At 60.0% G+C, this 14,815-nt stretch overlaps 4 protein-coding genes across 4 annotated transcripts; 1 reads left to right on the top strand and 3 right to left on the bottom strand.

Moving 5' to 3' along the window:
• Positions 1 to 24: 24 nt before the first annotated feature.
• Positions 25 to 2,452, bottom strand: VDBG_09610 (U-box domain containing protein; the record flags this gene model as incomplete). The annotated part of the gene is made up of 4 exons (XM_003000369.1): positions 25 to 1,469; positions 1,521 to 1,683; positions 1,739 to 2,391; positions 2,444 to 2,452. 4 exons carry the CDS (start codon positions 2,450 to 2,452, stop codon positions 306 to 308), a joined length of 1,989 nt encoding a protein of 662 aa, XP_003000415.1.
• Positions 2,453 to 6,968: 4,516 nt separating this feature from the next.
• On the top strand, positions 6,969 to 8,288 carry VDBG_09609 (conserved hypothetical protein; the record flags this gene model as incomplete). Its single annotated transcript, XM_003000368.1, has 4 exons — positions 6,969 to 7,329; positions 7,388 to 8,110; positions 8,162 to 8,181; positions 8,268 to 8,288. The coding sequence occupies 4 exons, from the start codon at positions 6,969 to 6,971 to the stop codon at positions 8,286 to 8,288; spliced, it is 1,125 nt and encodes a 374-aa protein (XP_003000414.1).
• A 475-nt stretch (positions 8,289 to 8,763) lies between these two features.
• VDBG_09608 (conserved hypothetical protein) lies at positions 8,764 to 11,568 on the bottom strand (the record flags this gene model as incomplete). Its single annotated transcript, XM_003000367.1, has 2 exons — positions 8,764 to 11,153; positions 11,511 to 11,568. 2 exons carry the CDS (start codon positions 11,566 to 11,568, stop codon positions 8,764 to 8,766), a joined length of 2,448 nt encoding a protein of 815 aa, XP_003000413.1.
• Positions 11,569 to 12,648: 1,080 nt separating this feature from the next.
• Positions 12,649 to 14,755, bottom strand: VDBG_09607 (conserved hypothetical protein; the record flags this gene model as incomplete). Its single annotated transcript, XM_003000366.1, has 1 exon — positions 12,649 to 14,755. The coding sequence occupies one exon, from the start codon at positions 14,401 to 14,403 to the stop codon at positions 12,649 to 12,651; it is 1,755 nt and encodes a 584-aa protein (XP_003000412.1).
• Between the last annotated feature and the right edge of the window lie 60 nt (positions 14,756 to 14,815).

Genomic DNA, 14,815 nt, shown 5'->3' with positions numbered 1-14,815 from the left:
TCTCCAGCTTCTAGTCTCAGACCTTTGCACATGCTGGCCCAGCTCCGGCCGCCGTCCGCGGGCAACCTCATCGTCGCGCGCCGAAAAGCCGTTTCACGAGGCCCGTCTTCTCCATGCCTCCGCGTCCCTCCACCGAGCACAATACCACCCTTCCCGGATACCGATCTGCTTCAAACTCTTGGCGACCCGCCATGTAGTCGCCGAAGAACTGGTGCGCTCGGAAGTCTCCCCCGGCAGTCACGCCGTGTCCCAGCGATACGCCCCAGTGTCCTCCGACGCGGAGTGCGTGGGCCGCCGGGTCTCGGTCAGGCTGGAGCACCACCGAGTAGATGCATCCTGTGTACCCGCACGGCTGAGTCGGCCATCTGTGCGGGGAACCCCCAGCTCTTCGCATCTGTCGACAGCGGATGCCAGGGCGTGACCACGAGCTCCCCCACGCGACACATGACCTCCCTGCGAACAGGCGTGACCAGCACCACGGCGACCCGTCTCGGACCTCGTGGCGTAAGCACTTTGACGCCGTGTCTCAGCTGTCGAATCGGCACGCTGCGTCCGGATGCCAGCAGCACCGGCGTCGAACCGGCAAAGCACGGGTTGGAGGAGCTGTGATAGCGCCGCATGTTGATGGGCTTGCTGGACGTGCCCCATCCGTATCGGCTAGGCGTCGGTGGAGGGATGCTATCGAAGGCGTCGTCAAGGGCCTTACGACAGGCGATGAACAGCGGACTCTGGGCACCGTATTGGAGCGGGCCAGGGTCCTTGAACGAGTTACAAATCTGGCGCGTGTGGGCGTTGAGAATCGAGGGCAGGTAATGGACGCCCCATTTACGGTAAAATTCGGCGTTGGTGATGGCTAGGGAAACCTGTCCCTTGGGCTCTGGTCCCGTGAGGTCTTGGACCAACGACTGATTTTTCTGGTCGGTAAAGGTGCGCGCTGGTAGGTTGCTGATGAGGGTTTGCAAGAGTGGTATCTGGTCGCTAGCCTTGGAGACAGCTTGGTGCTCGCCGTTGTGCTTGCTTTCTTCGTCGCTGATAACGGGAAAGAGCGTAGACAAAAAGGCGCACATCTGAGACCGAGACTGATGGTAGGCGATTTCAGCAGCGTCTAGCGTAGTCGGATTCGACAGGATGCCTTCGGCGCTTTCGGCGTAGATTGCGCTGGTCATTTGTGAGTAATGGAGCTTGGCCTTGACCGATGGCGCTTTGTCGTTTTCCAGAAGCCTGCTCCAGGCATCAGGCGAAGCGCGAAGATAGACGTCACGCGACTGTCCATACTGAATGTTGCCGAGGGAGATGGTCAGTTGCGACGTTGGGGTCAGATACCCAGCAAGCTCGGTTGGTGCCTGTTTCTCAACAGAATCACCAACACTCTCTTGAATGGCTAGCTCGGAAGGGTACGTCAGCGTCAGCGTGGCTCGGTTTGCAAATGTCGACTGCAGGTTGGCAACCGCGTGGACAAAGACTGTGCCCTATGGCGATGCGTCAGTGGTGGCAATCGTTAGGCAGGCATCATGACTCACAATCATGCCAGCATCGGGGATGAAAGCATAGTTGCCTCCGCCAATTTCGGCGATGGACTTCAGCAGACCTGAGCGAATATGGTATCCGAAGCCAAATGTGTGAATCGTGGCAGGCAGCTGGCCCATGTCACGGAGCTTGGGAATGTACCCTAGGCGTGGACATCTAGACAACGTTAATATGAACATGTCATCTCTCGACTGGGTACGGGAGAGCCTACCCTGAATTGGGCAGTCCGTCTGTGAGAACCATCATAGCAGGCACTCGTCCCGAGGAAGAATCACAATCGCTAAAGAGCTTGATGCCCTCGGTGATGCCGTGCCACATGTTGGTCCCGTTCAGAGGTTGGAGGTTTTCAATCTTGTCCTTGGCCGAAACCTTGTTGTCGGGATTCATCTCGACCAGGGATAAAATGACCTTGGCGTTTGTGGTAAATGCCACAATGCCAAGTCGATCCCGCTCGTCCAGTGTCTCGAGAATAGTTCGTGCTGCGTGCTTTGTAAGATCGAGGATCGAAAGCCCAGTGTTCTCGTCTTTCTGGCCAGGAATGACAGGCGCCGGGGCGGCGTCGTCCATGCTCCCAGAGACGTCGATGACGAGGACAATATCGCAGGGAGCACGAGGAATCCGCTTTCCGGACTGGAGAGCCTCTCGTGGGGTCGTAGGCGGCTCGACCTTGACAAGGAGGCCATCTCGCGATGCCAAGGGATGGACCGAGAGGGTCAAGTCGTCGATTTCATCCTGGACAAGAGTGGCAGGTTCACTAGTAATTGACATGTTGTCGTCGGCCACGGAGGAGTCGGGGGTCGCAGATGGATTGCTGGTGGCTCTGGAAGAGGAGGAGCCTGTCGTCAGACGGGCGAATGCTTTAAGCTGTGGTTGTCAGTTGGCGACCAAGTCGACATGCGAAGCAAGCAAAACCCACCAAGGTCATGTTGGCGAGTAGTGATCTTCGTCGGGCACAGAACGGCGGGGGTGCGGAATCAATAAATCATACCAAAAACACAGGCGCGACTTGTATCCAAGTGGAAAATGCAGAGAGGCGGCGTCACTAGATGTACTCACGATGCACTCATCTCCCCTCATAGCGGCCTCACTGGGGGCCTACCAGGCTGACAGCCCCGGCACGAATGACACATCCGGCTACGCGAAGCGCTGGCCAATAAGCGTGAGACATAGCACAGAAGGGTGGATGGTAGCCTCATTCGTGAAAGAGCTGAGGACTTTTGCGAGACGGATGCCTGGTGTGGTGGTCGACCTTCTTGGAGGCGTCACTTCACGGCTGAGGAGGTCTTGGCGCGACTGCGGCGAGCGGTGGTGCTTCGCCATGGTCAATGGGTGCCTCGTTGAACGCCCGGCGAAGCCTAGCGGCGCACGTCAGCCCTGTAGCGGGCCTAGCAGTCCGCCTGCAACCCCCCCTTCCCCCTGCTGGTGCGCCGTGGCCCACATCCCCAAATCCTCCTTGAGCACGCTGTGCCCATGTGCTGAGGGGAAACCGAGAGAGCCGGGATGGGATCCTTTCTGGTGTGGTGGTGTAGGGGCAGGCCGGCGAGCTGTATTTGGCCTCGGGAAGGTAGCAGGAACCGTAGCGGCGGGTGACTCAGGCTTCTTCGTCTCTCGCGGCCGTCCTTCTGGGCTTTGCCTTGGTATGCAAAACAGTGCCTTGCCTGTTTATGCAGACACATCGGGCATTCTTGTTCGTGTCTTCTTTGGAAAGGCTCGGAGCACGGTCAACGGCGTCATCCGCTGGGATCAAGTGCCATTAGATAGAGTTCCCCCCCGTCACCCGTGCCGCCATGTCATGTGCATGGCCGTGATCCATGAAAATGGCCGTGATCCATATTGGCTTCTGTCGCCGAACAGCGTACGTCATAGGTTTCGGATCGTGGGTGGACCCTTCACGCGGTGCTGCGTGGTCGAAGGCGGCGAGCCTGTGAAGGAATCAGGGAAAGCGACGATCCAGGGACCACCGGAGGCATTGAAGCCTGGGGTAGTTACATAAGTAATACCCCACTGATGGGCGATGAGAAGGGACAGGGGTAGGGGTATCGTCGGAAGTGTGGATGTGAGACGACGGCGCAGAAGGAATAGCTCGAGGCAGTGTTGGAGATTGTTGACTCGGAACGATAGAGGGTATGGGCGATACTAGAGGACTGAAGCCTGGTGGTTTGCCGTGATACCGTTTGATGGGCTTTTGAGTTTTGATGGCGCTGATGGTGGATGTCTGCACCGCTAGGCAGCATGCTCGGCAGCATGGCTCCAAATGCAGGTCGTGATGGCCAGGCAGCCAGGGTGTGTCTGGGAGAAGAGAGGGAGAGGCGCGCTCGGACCACCGCTTGTGTCCCTCGAGTCACATGATGAAGCCTCTCTTTCTCCGCCTTCCATTCCCCAAGGTGCTCGGTGCTCGATAGTGACCAATGAGAATGACTAACAAAGGCCGTCCATAGCACCGGCCATTGGTCTCCTTTCTCCTTCCAAGGTGATCGGTATTAGCCATTGGTCCTTCTCAAGGTGCTCGATAGAGCCAATTGGTCCTTCCCAAAGGTGCTCCGATAGTGCCATTGGTCCTTTTCCCTCTGATCATTATCATTCCCATCGTGTGATGCATCTGGCGATCGCTCGCGCCCCCCCCCTCCCATTCGAGACGACGTCGCCGTGACTGACATTCCCAACGACTCTCCCCGAATGTGCCCGACTCGAACGCATCCATCATCTCCATCCTCGCCATGCCACCCTCGAACACAGCCGAAACCATACACCCCGCAATCCCCGCAATCCACCTCCCTCTCAACGCTCGCCGCTAGTCACCGAAAGCGCCAAGCCTAGTTGCTCTCGCTGCTGTCTGACGTAGAGTCTCTGTCTCTCGCCTCTCGCCTCTCGCCCACCCGCCGGCTGGGCACAGGCCGCAGCGTGCTGTGCTTCATCTCTCTTCGTCCTGAAGCACTGATGCAAGGCAATGGACTCTGCGTCTGGAGGATACCATTATTGCGCTCGCCACTGCGCATCTTCGTCCATCGATCGCCAGACATGATGCTCATGTCTCGGTCCCTCAGCCTCCGCCGCGACATCTGGCGCCCAGCACCCACATGATTCGCGCTACTCCACGATGCTACCCCTCCGGCGCTTTTTGCTTTCGCCATGTGCATTGCCGCCATCGGCCAATCAATTGCCCTCATGCGTCGCCCGTCGCAGCCCTCTTGGCTCCTTGGCTTTGCTCGCCGCCAGCCGCACCGTCAGCTGCGTCCAACCCGACTCGTCAAAAGCTCGTTCCCACCACCTGCATGCCGTTCCATGAATGCACAGACCTGCGTCCTGCATCCTGATCTTAGCTTGTACTGCCTTTTTAGCCTCGTTGCGGGGGCCGCCATCCATCGGCAGTACCAGGCCAAGGCCAAGGTCGAGGTCAAAGTCGAGGACCAAGCCAAGCAGCGTGGGGGATGAGGCCCCCCTCCTCAATCCTCTCCTGCAAGCTGCCTGTCCAATCCGACGCCTCACAGTACCCAGCCGTCCGGTCTTGTCAGGAGGAAGAGGAGGAAAAGGGATGGGATTGGGGAGGAACAAAAAAAAAATATGGAACCGGGCCCCAGGACCCCTTGTGCGCAAACGCCAGGGTGCGGCATTCCCTGCATTACCTGAACCGTGAGGGTAACGAAAATGACGTCCGCCAGCCAGAGGCGGACAATCTTCATGTGTTTCGGCCTCTCTCTGCCTCTTTCCGACTCTCGCGCGCTCATCATCTCGTCTGGCGCCAGGGATGCCCCCTCCCGGCTGCGTCTGAGCCTCTCTCTTTCTCTCTCGCTGTGTCTCCCTGGCCCCCTGCTCCCCGGCCAGCCTGTGCGACGTACACGATCTCCATGAGCGTTTAAGCTCGCTGGATTGGATGCGCTGTCATTCGCCACGCATGGCAGCGCTGTTCCCGGCCTGATCCGCGGACGGAGCTGGCTGCCTTCTTTTTGGCCTTTCTCATGGCGTGGTGTCGTGTCTGGTGGTTGCATCTGAGAAGTATAAGACCGATGGTTCCGTCCTCCTTTTGTGAGAAGAAGCACTTCCATCCTCACCCTTCACTCCAACATCACCAATCTACGTTTCCTCGCGCAAAGCAAAACCAAGCAACAAGCCGACCACATAGCGCTTCAAGCTACTACGCCTACGTTCAACGGCACCAAATCTCTTTCCACCGCCAAACACCAAAACACCAAAACACCAAACCTTCACAATGGGCTGCCCTTCTTGCTGCAAGTGCGGAAGCATGATCGTTATCAGCAACTCGTGCCCTTCGTGCGGCCACCACGAGTGCACTACATGCCTCTAGAGTGAACGTCACACAACCAGACGAGCATGCAAGCACTGCTTTTTTCGTCAGCTCCCACTTTGAGCCTCACGAGGCACGGAAAAAAAATAAAGTTGGTGCAACCAGATGAGACGACAGGAAACAGACCGATGCCAGCCGTGGGTGACTCAGCCGTGAAATCAACCAAACCCGGTTATTTCCGAGACAACTCATGAAGGCTGTGGCACCACTCGACTCGACTCAAGGCACTCAGCTCACCCGAAGTGCGGCTCAGCATGGCCTCATGGGCGGTGCTTCGTTGCATGACACGACCACCCTTCGGCGTTCTTAGCGCGTGTACAACTTTTGCGATACCCTCTCTGCTACGACTGGCGTTTTCTGGCTTGGGTGGAATGGGGATGGACGGGACCAATCCGACACATGGTGCCAATGGCACGTCGTGACTGTGGCAGAATGTCCACAGGTCTCCCAAAGGCCCATGCGCAAACGGTTATTAGGTAGACCCAATACACTCCATATACTGTACCACCTGCTGCCTAGTGATCTTGGATGCCACACGTAGCGTATAGACAAGCATCGGCAAAGTTCAGCACGATGGCCGCCGCTTCCATGTCTGTCAGCCATCTGTCATCCCGAAGCGCCAGCCAACGCAGGTGATTGCCAGCACTGGCGCACGCTACACGTCACATCAAATCCCCATGGCCCCTCCGATCCAGCAGCCTTCCATGACTCTGCGGCGCACGGCAGCCAGAGGTGCCCCATCGACGCACGAGTGACCAGCACGTGCAAACTGAAGATCAGCGCCTGCTAGACATATGGCGTCGTTGGGCGACATGTCATCTCCATGGCCGCGCAAGGCCGACCAGGCATGTTCCGTGCGCCATGGTAGCAAAACCCACAAGGGAAGCGGGCGCCGGACCCCGGAATCCGATGGCCCGGATGAAGCTGCTGGGAGCGCTAGTGTGCTTCTGACGATCAAGATCACCATGTCAGGCCGACCGGGTCAAACTCAATATCTGTGCCGGTGGAGACGATCCAGGGCCTGCAAGGTTGAAGGGGGCTTCAAAAAGGCGAACATGAACGTTCGAGGAAGATTGCCGAGATGGAAACCAAGAGACTGACAGGTCGAAGATCGGGATCGCACAGTACACGACGTGACATGTCCAAATCACGGAGCCCTTCGCCGACGACGGCAACGCCTGTGAGGTCGGCATCAGACACAGACCACCAGCCCAGCGACGTGGACGCCGTTGCCCTGCGCACGCTGACACGCAAAATCGACCTGCGCATCATCCCGCTCTTCATCTTTCTCTACACCATTACGTTCCTCGACCGCGTCAACATTGGCAATGCCAGGCTGTGGCACCTCGAGGCCGACCTCGGCATGGCGGGGTATGACTATAACCTCGCCGTGCTCGTCTTCTACATCCCCTACATGCTCCTCGAGATTCCGTCCAACATGCTCCTCAACCGCCTGAAGCCGCGCTACTACATCGCCTCGCTCGTCTTCCTCTGGGGCCGTACGTCCCTCGAAGTCCCCGCCCCTGCTATCGGCAAGACTAACAGAGCGCCCTCCAGTGACCATCACGCTCGCCGGCTTCTCGACGCGGTTCGCCCATCTCCTCGCGGCCCGCGTCCTCCTCGGCGTCTTTGAGGCCGGCATGTTCCCCGGCTGCCTCTTCCTCCTGGCGACCTGGTACCCACGCCACGCGCTCCTCACCCGCACCGCCCTCTTCCTGCTCGCCAACGACATAGCCGGCTCCGTCTCGGGCCTCCTCGGCGCCGGTCTCGGGGCCCTCGACGGCGTCCGCGCCGCCTCGGGCTGGCGCTGGATCTTCTGGCTCGAGGGCGCCTTCACCTGCGCCGCCGCCCTCCTGGCCCTGCGCTACGTGCCCGACTTTCCGCACCGCGAGCCGTTTCTCGCGGACGCCGAGCGCGCCCTCTGGCTGGCGCGCCTCGAACACGACGCCCGCAGCCTCGGCCACGAGCCCATGACGCCGCGCCGCGTGCTGCGCGCGCTGCGCGACGCCAGGTCCTTGGCGGGCGGCGTCCTCTACCTTCGCCGTCTGGCGTCACGGCCCTACAGCATCTCCGTCTTCACGCCGACATCTGCGCACCTTTGGCTGGGGCCCGCTCAAGTCCAATCTGCTGTCGACGCCCGTGCGCATCGCGTCGGGCGTCGTGTCCGTCCTTGTCGGTGTCGTTTCGGACCGCACGAGGCGCCGCGGCGTCTACTGTCTCGGCGGCTTCGCGACGAGCATCGTCGGCCTGCTCCTCGTCATGGTGCCGACGGACGGAGGGGTGCGCTATGCGGGGCTGTATCTTGCGGCCGTGGGCATTTACGTGTGCCAGCCGCTCGTCATTGCTTGGACGTGAGTTTGCTCGTCCCATGTTTTGTCCTGTTGCGGCAGAAAGACAATCTTTCTGGGATGAAAGACTGACTCTGTCTTCTTCGCAGTGTCAACCAGGTCGTCGGTAACGTGAAGCGCGGCACGGCGACGGCGTTCGCCATCAGCTGTGGTCAGCTCGGCGGCATCATCTCGGCCGTCGTGTTTCCCGCCAAGGACGAGCCGCAGTACGTGGCGGGCATCAGCACGTGCATCGGATTTCAGGCCGTGGGCATCGCCACGGCGGTCATCATGTGGGTGTGTTGCAAGAGGGAGAATCGAGCGCGGGAAAGGGGCGAGAGAGAGTATCGGCGGCATCTGCCGGAGGACGAGGTGCGGAGGTTGGGAGAGAAGCATCCCGATTTCAGATACACATTGTAACAACGCAGCGTAACGAATTCAAAGTGCTTTTTTAAATACAGAACGTGCGAGTACTGTTTTCCCTCGCCTGACCGGTCCCTATCTGGACCTAGGATCGAAGCGTACGTACATGGACCAATATCCCGGAGACCGTGTGTACGCCACGCTCAGAAGTATACGGGATCCCCCCCCAGACACCAGCATCAACTATGATCGTGGCATGCCGTACCCGGCCATGACCATCTCCATATCTCCCCATTCCGGAGGCGCCGTCGTTTCGCTGCCGTTGAACGGATGGAAGTAGAACCCTCCGTCATCAAGCTGCACGTTGAGCACCCCATATGTCGTCGCTTGGCCAAACCCCATCGGCGCAGTCATCGAGAAGGCCTGTCCTGGCGGCACACCTATGACGCCAGTACCCATCATCCCATACGGAAACTGGCCGGCGTCAAGAGCCGCAGGCTGTCGGGGCAGCGCAGAAACACCACCACCAGAGAACCCCCGCGACCAGGCACTCCCCGGCAGCGCCCTCACCTTGTCTTCCTGCGTCCCCGGCGTCTGGCTTGTACACTCGGCAAACGCATCGACGACCGAGGCGAACCGCTTCATCGAACCGCTCTTGTTCGTCCTGTTGAGGACACTCTGCGACTTGCGTACCAGCTCCCGAATGACAACCTGGATCTGCTCCTCCTGCTGGTCCGAGGCCTCGGCGCCCTCGGCGGCAGGCGGCCTGCGCAGCAGCCGCAGTATGAGGACCATGGCAGCGCAGTAGGCGTAAAAGACGTCGAGGCCAGAAAGCCCGTTGACGAGCTCGAAGCCGTCGAGGAAGAGCACCATGTACGTCAGCTGCACGGCGTGGCGCACACAGGCATCGGCGACGGCCGACATGGCGGGCGGTGGCGCCCCAGCGCTCTCGTCGCGCAGCGCCTTGCGCGCGGCGGCGATCTCGCGGAGCAGGATGGGCCGCGTCGCGACAATGGCGATGTAGTGGTACTGGATGTGCAGCATGAGCACGGCGCGCAGCTGCGCCCTCGTTTTCCACGACAGCACGACCTTGAGCTCGTCAAACTCCATGGCATCCCCGTCTTCGTCGTGGAGGGAGGCGCTGCTGCCGCGGCCGCGCAGGGACACCCGCGTCTGGATGTCGGGCATGTGGAAGCTGGGGTTCTCGGCGACATCCCGCTTCCAGGCAGCGAGAGACCGCATGATGTCGTCGACGCTCGGCCTCGGCACGACGTCCTGGCCTTCGGCGTCGGGGCGGCGCTGCGGCCGCGCGTAGGCGAAGCGTGTGCGCGCGAGAATGGCCTGCAGCCTCAGTGACAGGAAGACAAGCTTGGCATCGGTGCCCGTTCCAGCATCGAGGAAGCCCTCCCGCGGCGGCACGATCTCGACGTCCATCTCCTGCAGGCCGCTGGGCCGGCCCAGGCTCGAGGCGAGGAACTGCTCGAAGGAGTAGAGCGTGCAGAAGACCCATTTGCGGACCTCGCGGTCGAGCGGGCGCAGCGAAGAGCGCATGTCGCTGCGGTGCAGACCGAGGGCAAAGGCGATGCGCGTCGCCGTCCCGACGAGGTTCCAGGCCGCGTTGCGCTCATTGTTGTTGTGGAGGAAGAGCGACAAGAGCATGAGGACGCGCACGTTGGAGAGGGTGCACTTGGAGATGAACTGCGGCAGAAGCGTCCGCGCCGCCGCCACCGAGCGCCGCCGCAGGTGCGAATGGTCGACGCCGGGGATGTCGGGGCGGGCGATGGAGCCGAAGACGAGTATCATGTGCAGGCAGCCCATCCAGCCCCAGTCGGGAACGGCGTTGCTCCGATTCTGCGGTTGGGCTTGGCTCTGGGGCAGAAACTGCAGCCGGCGTCTAGCTTGAACAATGTAGAGTTCGTACTCGTCTTCAAAGGTTGCTCGGTGGAACAGAGGGTAGTCGTCATGGACGTTCTTAAAGTACGACTGAACGAGGAGCTCGAGGGTCTCGTCGGCCGGCAGACCGCGAAGCGTCTCATCAAGGTCAACAGTCGGCATGCGCGTAAAGTCCTTGGCGATAGACGTGACCGAAGTGACGGAAGCCGGGGAAGGTCCGTCGAGGGGGCCGTCCGTCTGTGTCGCCGGGTGTAGGGCCCCGGGCGCCCCAGGCGAATCATCAGCCTCGAGCGCCTGTGCCGTATCATCCTGCGTGAACTTGGTGACAACCTCAGGCTGGGCCTCAGGCGTTCCCTCGCTGCTGACCATCAGTCGCCTCAGCTGGCTCAGAAAGTTGAGAGTGCCCGAGGGACCGATGTAGTGCTCATTGCCAGAGGTATCTCTGATCAGCGACAACTGAGCGTCCTCAGCCCCCGAGGCAGCAGCAGCAGCAGAGACAGCATCGTCGGTGCCGACCTCGCTTGGCGCCTTAGACCCGGTACCCAGTTCCGAACCAGAGATCTTTGATTCAGCAACCGAGTTGTGCCGGGAAGAACCCACCGGATCAGGAGCGCGCACGAGATCCTCAATCTTGACGCCCTTTCTCCGCGGCTGGGAGAAGTCCGGCATGGCATACCCCATGCGCCGGCCAAGCTCAACGAGATCCTCCGCCGTCGCGGTCAAATCGTTGGGAAACGCTCCTTTGACAATGGCATCGAGACAGCGATATCTATTCCGTCAGTCAACCCAAAGGCATAGCGGCTAAGAGAGAAATGAAAACAAAAGTGAAATGATATATGTACCGATCGCTCAAATCGTCGACACTCCCATAAAACCGCGTCTTCCGCGGCGTCGTATAAGCGCACGGCACGTTGTGCTCATGACAAGCGACACATCCCTGGCCATCCGGCGCAGGCACGCAACGGCATCTTCGCTGCAGATCGTCAGTCCCCTGCCAGCATCGGTACCACGATGGACTGTGATGTCCGCGGGGCACCATGACTCTGGAACGGAACTCACCTTTCTGCAGAGGTCGCAGCTCTGGGCGTTTCTCTTACGAAACTCGTCCGGGATCCGGCGCTGCCGCCGTTTGGCAGCCGACACACTCTCGCTCATGGCGAGCGTGTCATGCGTCGAGGTGCGCCTTGTATACCAACGACCACCCTCTTACTCACGAACAAGTCAGGGTGGTTGGACAAAAGGTACGAGGGCGCGAATGGGAGACGAGCGCCAAGTTTAGGCTAATGCCAGTCAGTCAGTCGGACAATGGAAGCTGGCTTCGAGAAGAGTGCTCAACAGACAGACTGCGCTGCACTGCCACGCCGAGTTGAGACCGCATAAATTGGTTCCTTACAGCGACGGGGACCCTGGGAATCGCACACGCGCGCAAGGAAACGTGCAGCCTTAAAGAGATGCTCCCAGTCAAAGCTCCCTCCCTAGGGAGATCGGAACAGCATTGGCTCGAAGGGGGGAACAGCGAGTATTGGCTCGGAGCTTGGGGAAACCGGCGGCGACTAGTGGTGGAGAGATGCGAGTGGCAAGGCGGGGGAGGGATCGATCACGGAGCTTGACAGGGGCGGGGAGGAGGGAAGTGCCGGCCAGCGGCCAGCATCAGCATTGGCTTAAGCTCAACCAGGGCCCGCGAGTCAGTCTAGTCGTGACGCCTTTGGTGTGATGTGCGTGTGGTGCGGGCGGTCCAAGGCAAAGTGGCCCTGCTTTTGGGGACGACGCTGGTGTGCTATTACACGTGACAGTCATCTTTGCTCGATCTTCATCGTCCTTGGTAACGAAGGGGCGCTCTAGCTTGGAAGCTATCTGAGAGTATGCGACTCGTGGCTGATGCTGATCGCCTGTCAAGATCGACGCCCGTTGGTGGTCTAAAGAATGCTGTACTGCTGAATGACACTATCACACGGACAGCACTTGGCGCAACAAAGCCGAGGCTGTCATCATGAAGTGCATTCCTCTTCCCAGCAGACATGGCTGCTATAGTCCGTTCAACTCCAACCCGGAGTTGCTCTAGCTAGGTCGATAAGAGCTGGCAGTCCAAGCTATCAATCAATTTATGGCCAAAATATGTCACTCTCCCGTCGTGACCACAAACCCATCCAAACTCCTTTTCCCAAATGTCGTATCAGTCATCAAAGGATATCCGAAGACATACTTGTAAAAATGCAAATAGTCGCACATGTCGTGCTAATGCTGCCCATACTGTATCCCCAGACCCACACTCGAGCCGTCACCAACCTGCGTGCTGACGCGCAGCTTCTTGGGCGGGCTTGCCTGTATCTGCCTTAGATCCTCGGGCGGTGGGATGCCGCCGCTGAACTTCCTCTTCTCGCCTCCGTTACCCCCCGCCATGCCCGACAGGAGCTTCGCCTGCAGCCTCGCGCTCTTCTCCGCTGCCGCTGGTGTCCCGCTCCGGGCCTCGCTCGCGATCTCAAAGCTCGAGCGTGGATCCCTGCGCAACATCTCCGACGCCGCCTGGCTCGCCTGGCTCTCAAATGCCTCATCATTGTCGTCGTGCTCGCCATTGTTCGGCAGCGGCCTCCGAGGGCCGCGTTGAGATCCACGAGAGGCCTGCGAGAGAAACGAAGCTGACTTTGCAACGGATTCGAGGGCCTGCCTGGCAAGCTCTTCATTGTCGTCGACGGCCGAAATGGTGCTCTCACGGCTCTTGTGGAAACGCTCGCGTCGTGGTGTCGGCGACGGCGGTGCGAATTGCCTGTTGGAATAACGTGCAGGCGGCTCGGTCTGCGGCACAAGGTCAACTGACGGCAGGAGCCCCATGTGTTCACCACGAGGCTTGTAGCCGGGCGTCGTGGGCAGCGATGAGAGGGACTGGGCGTTGCGCGTGTGCTTCGCCGACAGACGGGGAACTGGGCGAGCTGCTGCAACGGGCGTGGAAGGGGCGCTGTTGTTGTCCTGGCTCAGCGCTTGGAGAAGGGCAGCCATGGGCTCCTGGCCGGGAGAGGGAGCCGTTCGGATGTCTGGCACCGTCTTGGGCGCCTGTCGTGTTGGCGCCCGCACCTGCTGGGGGGTCGACACACTCTGTGACGCCTTAGTCGGCGTCATGGCCCCGTGGAACATGCCGCCAGGGTTGCAGAGCATGGTAAAGTGCTCTCTGTTCTCACGGATGCGGTTGAGGAGCATGTCCCTCTCCTCACTGAGGCTCGTGATCTCTTCCTCCTTCTGCGAGACCAGCTTCTTGGCCGTTTTGAATCTTCGGCTCAGAGCACGGTTCTCCTCGACGGAATCCTCGTACAGCGTCTTCATCTGCAGGTACTTGAGCTGGGCTGACTCGGTAGCAGCACTGAGCTCCCGGCGGGCATGCTGAGAGTACTCGGCCGTCCTCAGAGCCTCCACCTCCCGCCTCATCATTTCGAATTCAACCTCAGCCCGCTTCGCATCCTCATCGGCCTGCAGACTCAGCAGGTTGTATTGCAGCTTGTGGTGGGCCGCCTCCATCTTGAGCCTCGCCTGCTCGGCAATGCACGTCTGCATCATGGCGCGCAGCTCGTCGGCGGTCGCCTCAAGCACCTGCTGAGGTGCGGGTGGCACGTAGTCGGCGGCCAGAGCGACGTCTGCTGGTCGAAAAGCGGCGAGCCCCGTGGCGGGAGGAGAGAAAAGTGTAGAGCGTTGGGAAGCGATGTAAGCGCTCGGCAGGACGCCATTGCGGGCGTGAGAGGGCACTTGAGAGGACGGTGGCGGTGTCAGAGATGAGGGGATAATGGCTGACGAGGCGAGTCTGTCATCGTTGTATTCAGTCTTGAAAGAAGCACTTGGTTCGTCGATGGGTGACGGCGGCGCTTCGGTCGACGGCAGCGGCGAGTTCGGCGCGAGAATCTCGCTGTCATTGTCGGGAGGGGTGACGGGATCCTGGTCCTGGGCAGAGCGATTATCGAGCAAGCCGTTGGGCAGCTGAGCAGCTACCTCCGCGTCGGCGGACATGACTGATCGGCCAGGACTGCTCGAAAAGGTGGTCGAGACAAATTGTAGAGTGACAATGGGTGATGGCAGGAGAGGGACAAGATTCCCGGCCAAGGTAGGGTGCGACGGAATGTACGGGGAGCCAAGGGAGAAGGGATGTTGCTGGTGACTGTGGCGGAGGAGGTTGACGCGGGGGAGGTAGCTAGAGATGGTTGTCGTGATTCAATTGGCGGATGATACGGCGTGCAGACGTATTCCCCGACTATGCGTCTTTGGTCGACTAGGAGTAAGCGAGTGCGATGGTAATCGGAGATGGCGGCGCCGCTGTGTGGTTGGCGAAGAAGCGAGGGACAGACAACAATGTTGTTGTGGTGCCTTGGAGGAGACAAACGAGCGAAGGGAAGGCGGAAGGCTCCAGATGAGAGGAAGCTCG

Source organism: Verticillium alfalfae, genomic scaffold (assembly GCF_000150825.1).
Source record: "Verticillium alfalfae VaMs.102 supercont1.15 genomic scaffold, whole genome shotgun sequence".
NCBI lineage: Eukaryota > Fungi > Ascomycota > Sordariomycetes > Glomerellales > Plectosphaerellaceae > Verticillium > Verticillium alfalfae.
This window is presented reverse-complemented; position numbering and strand designations above follow the sequence as displayed.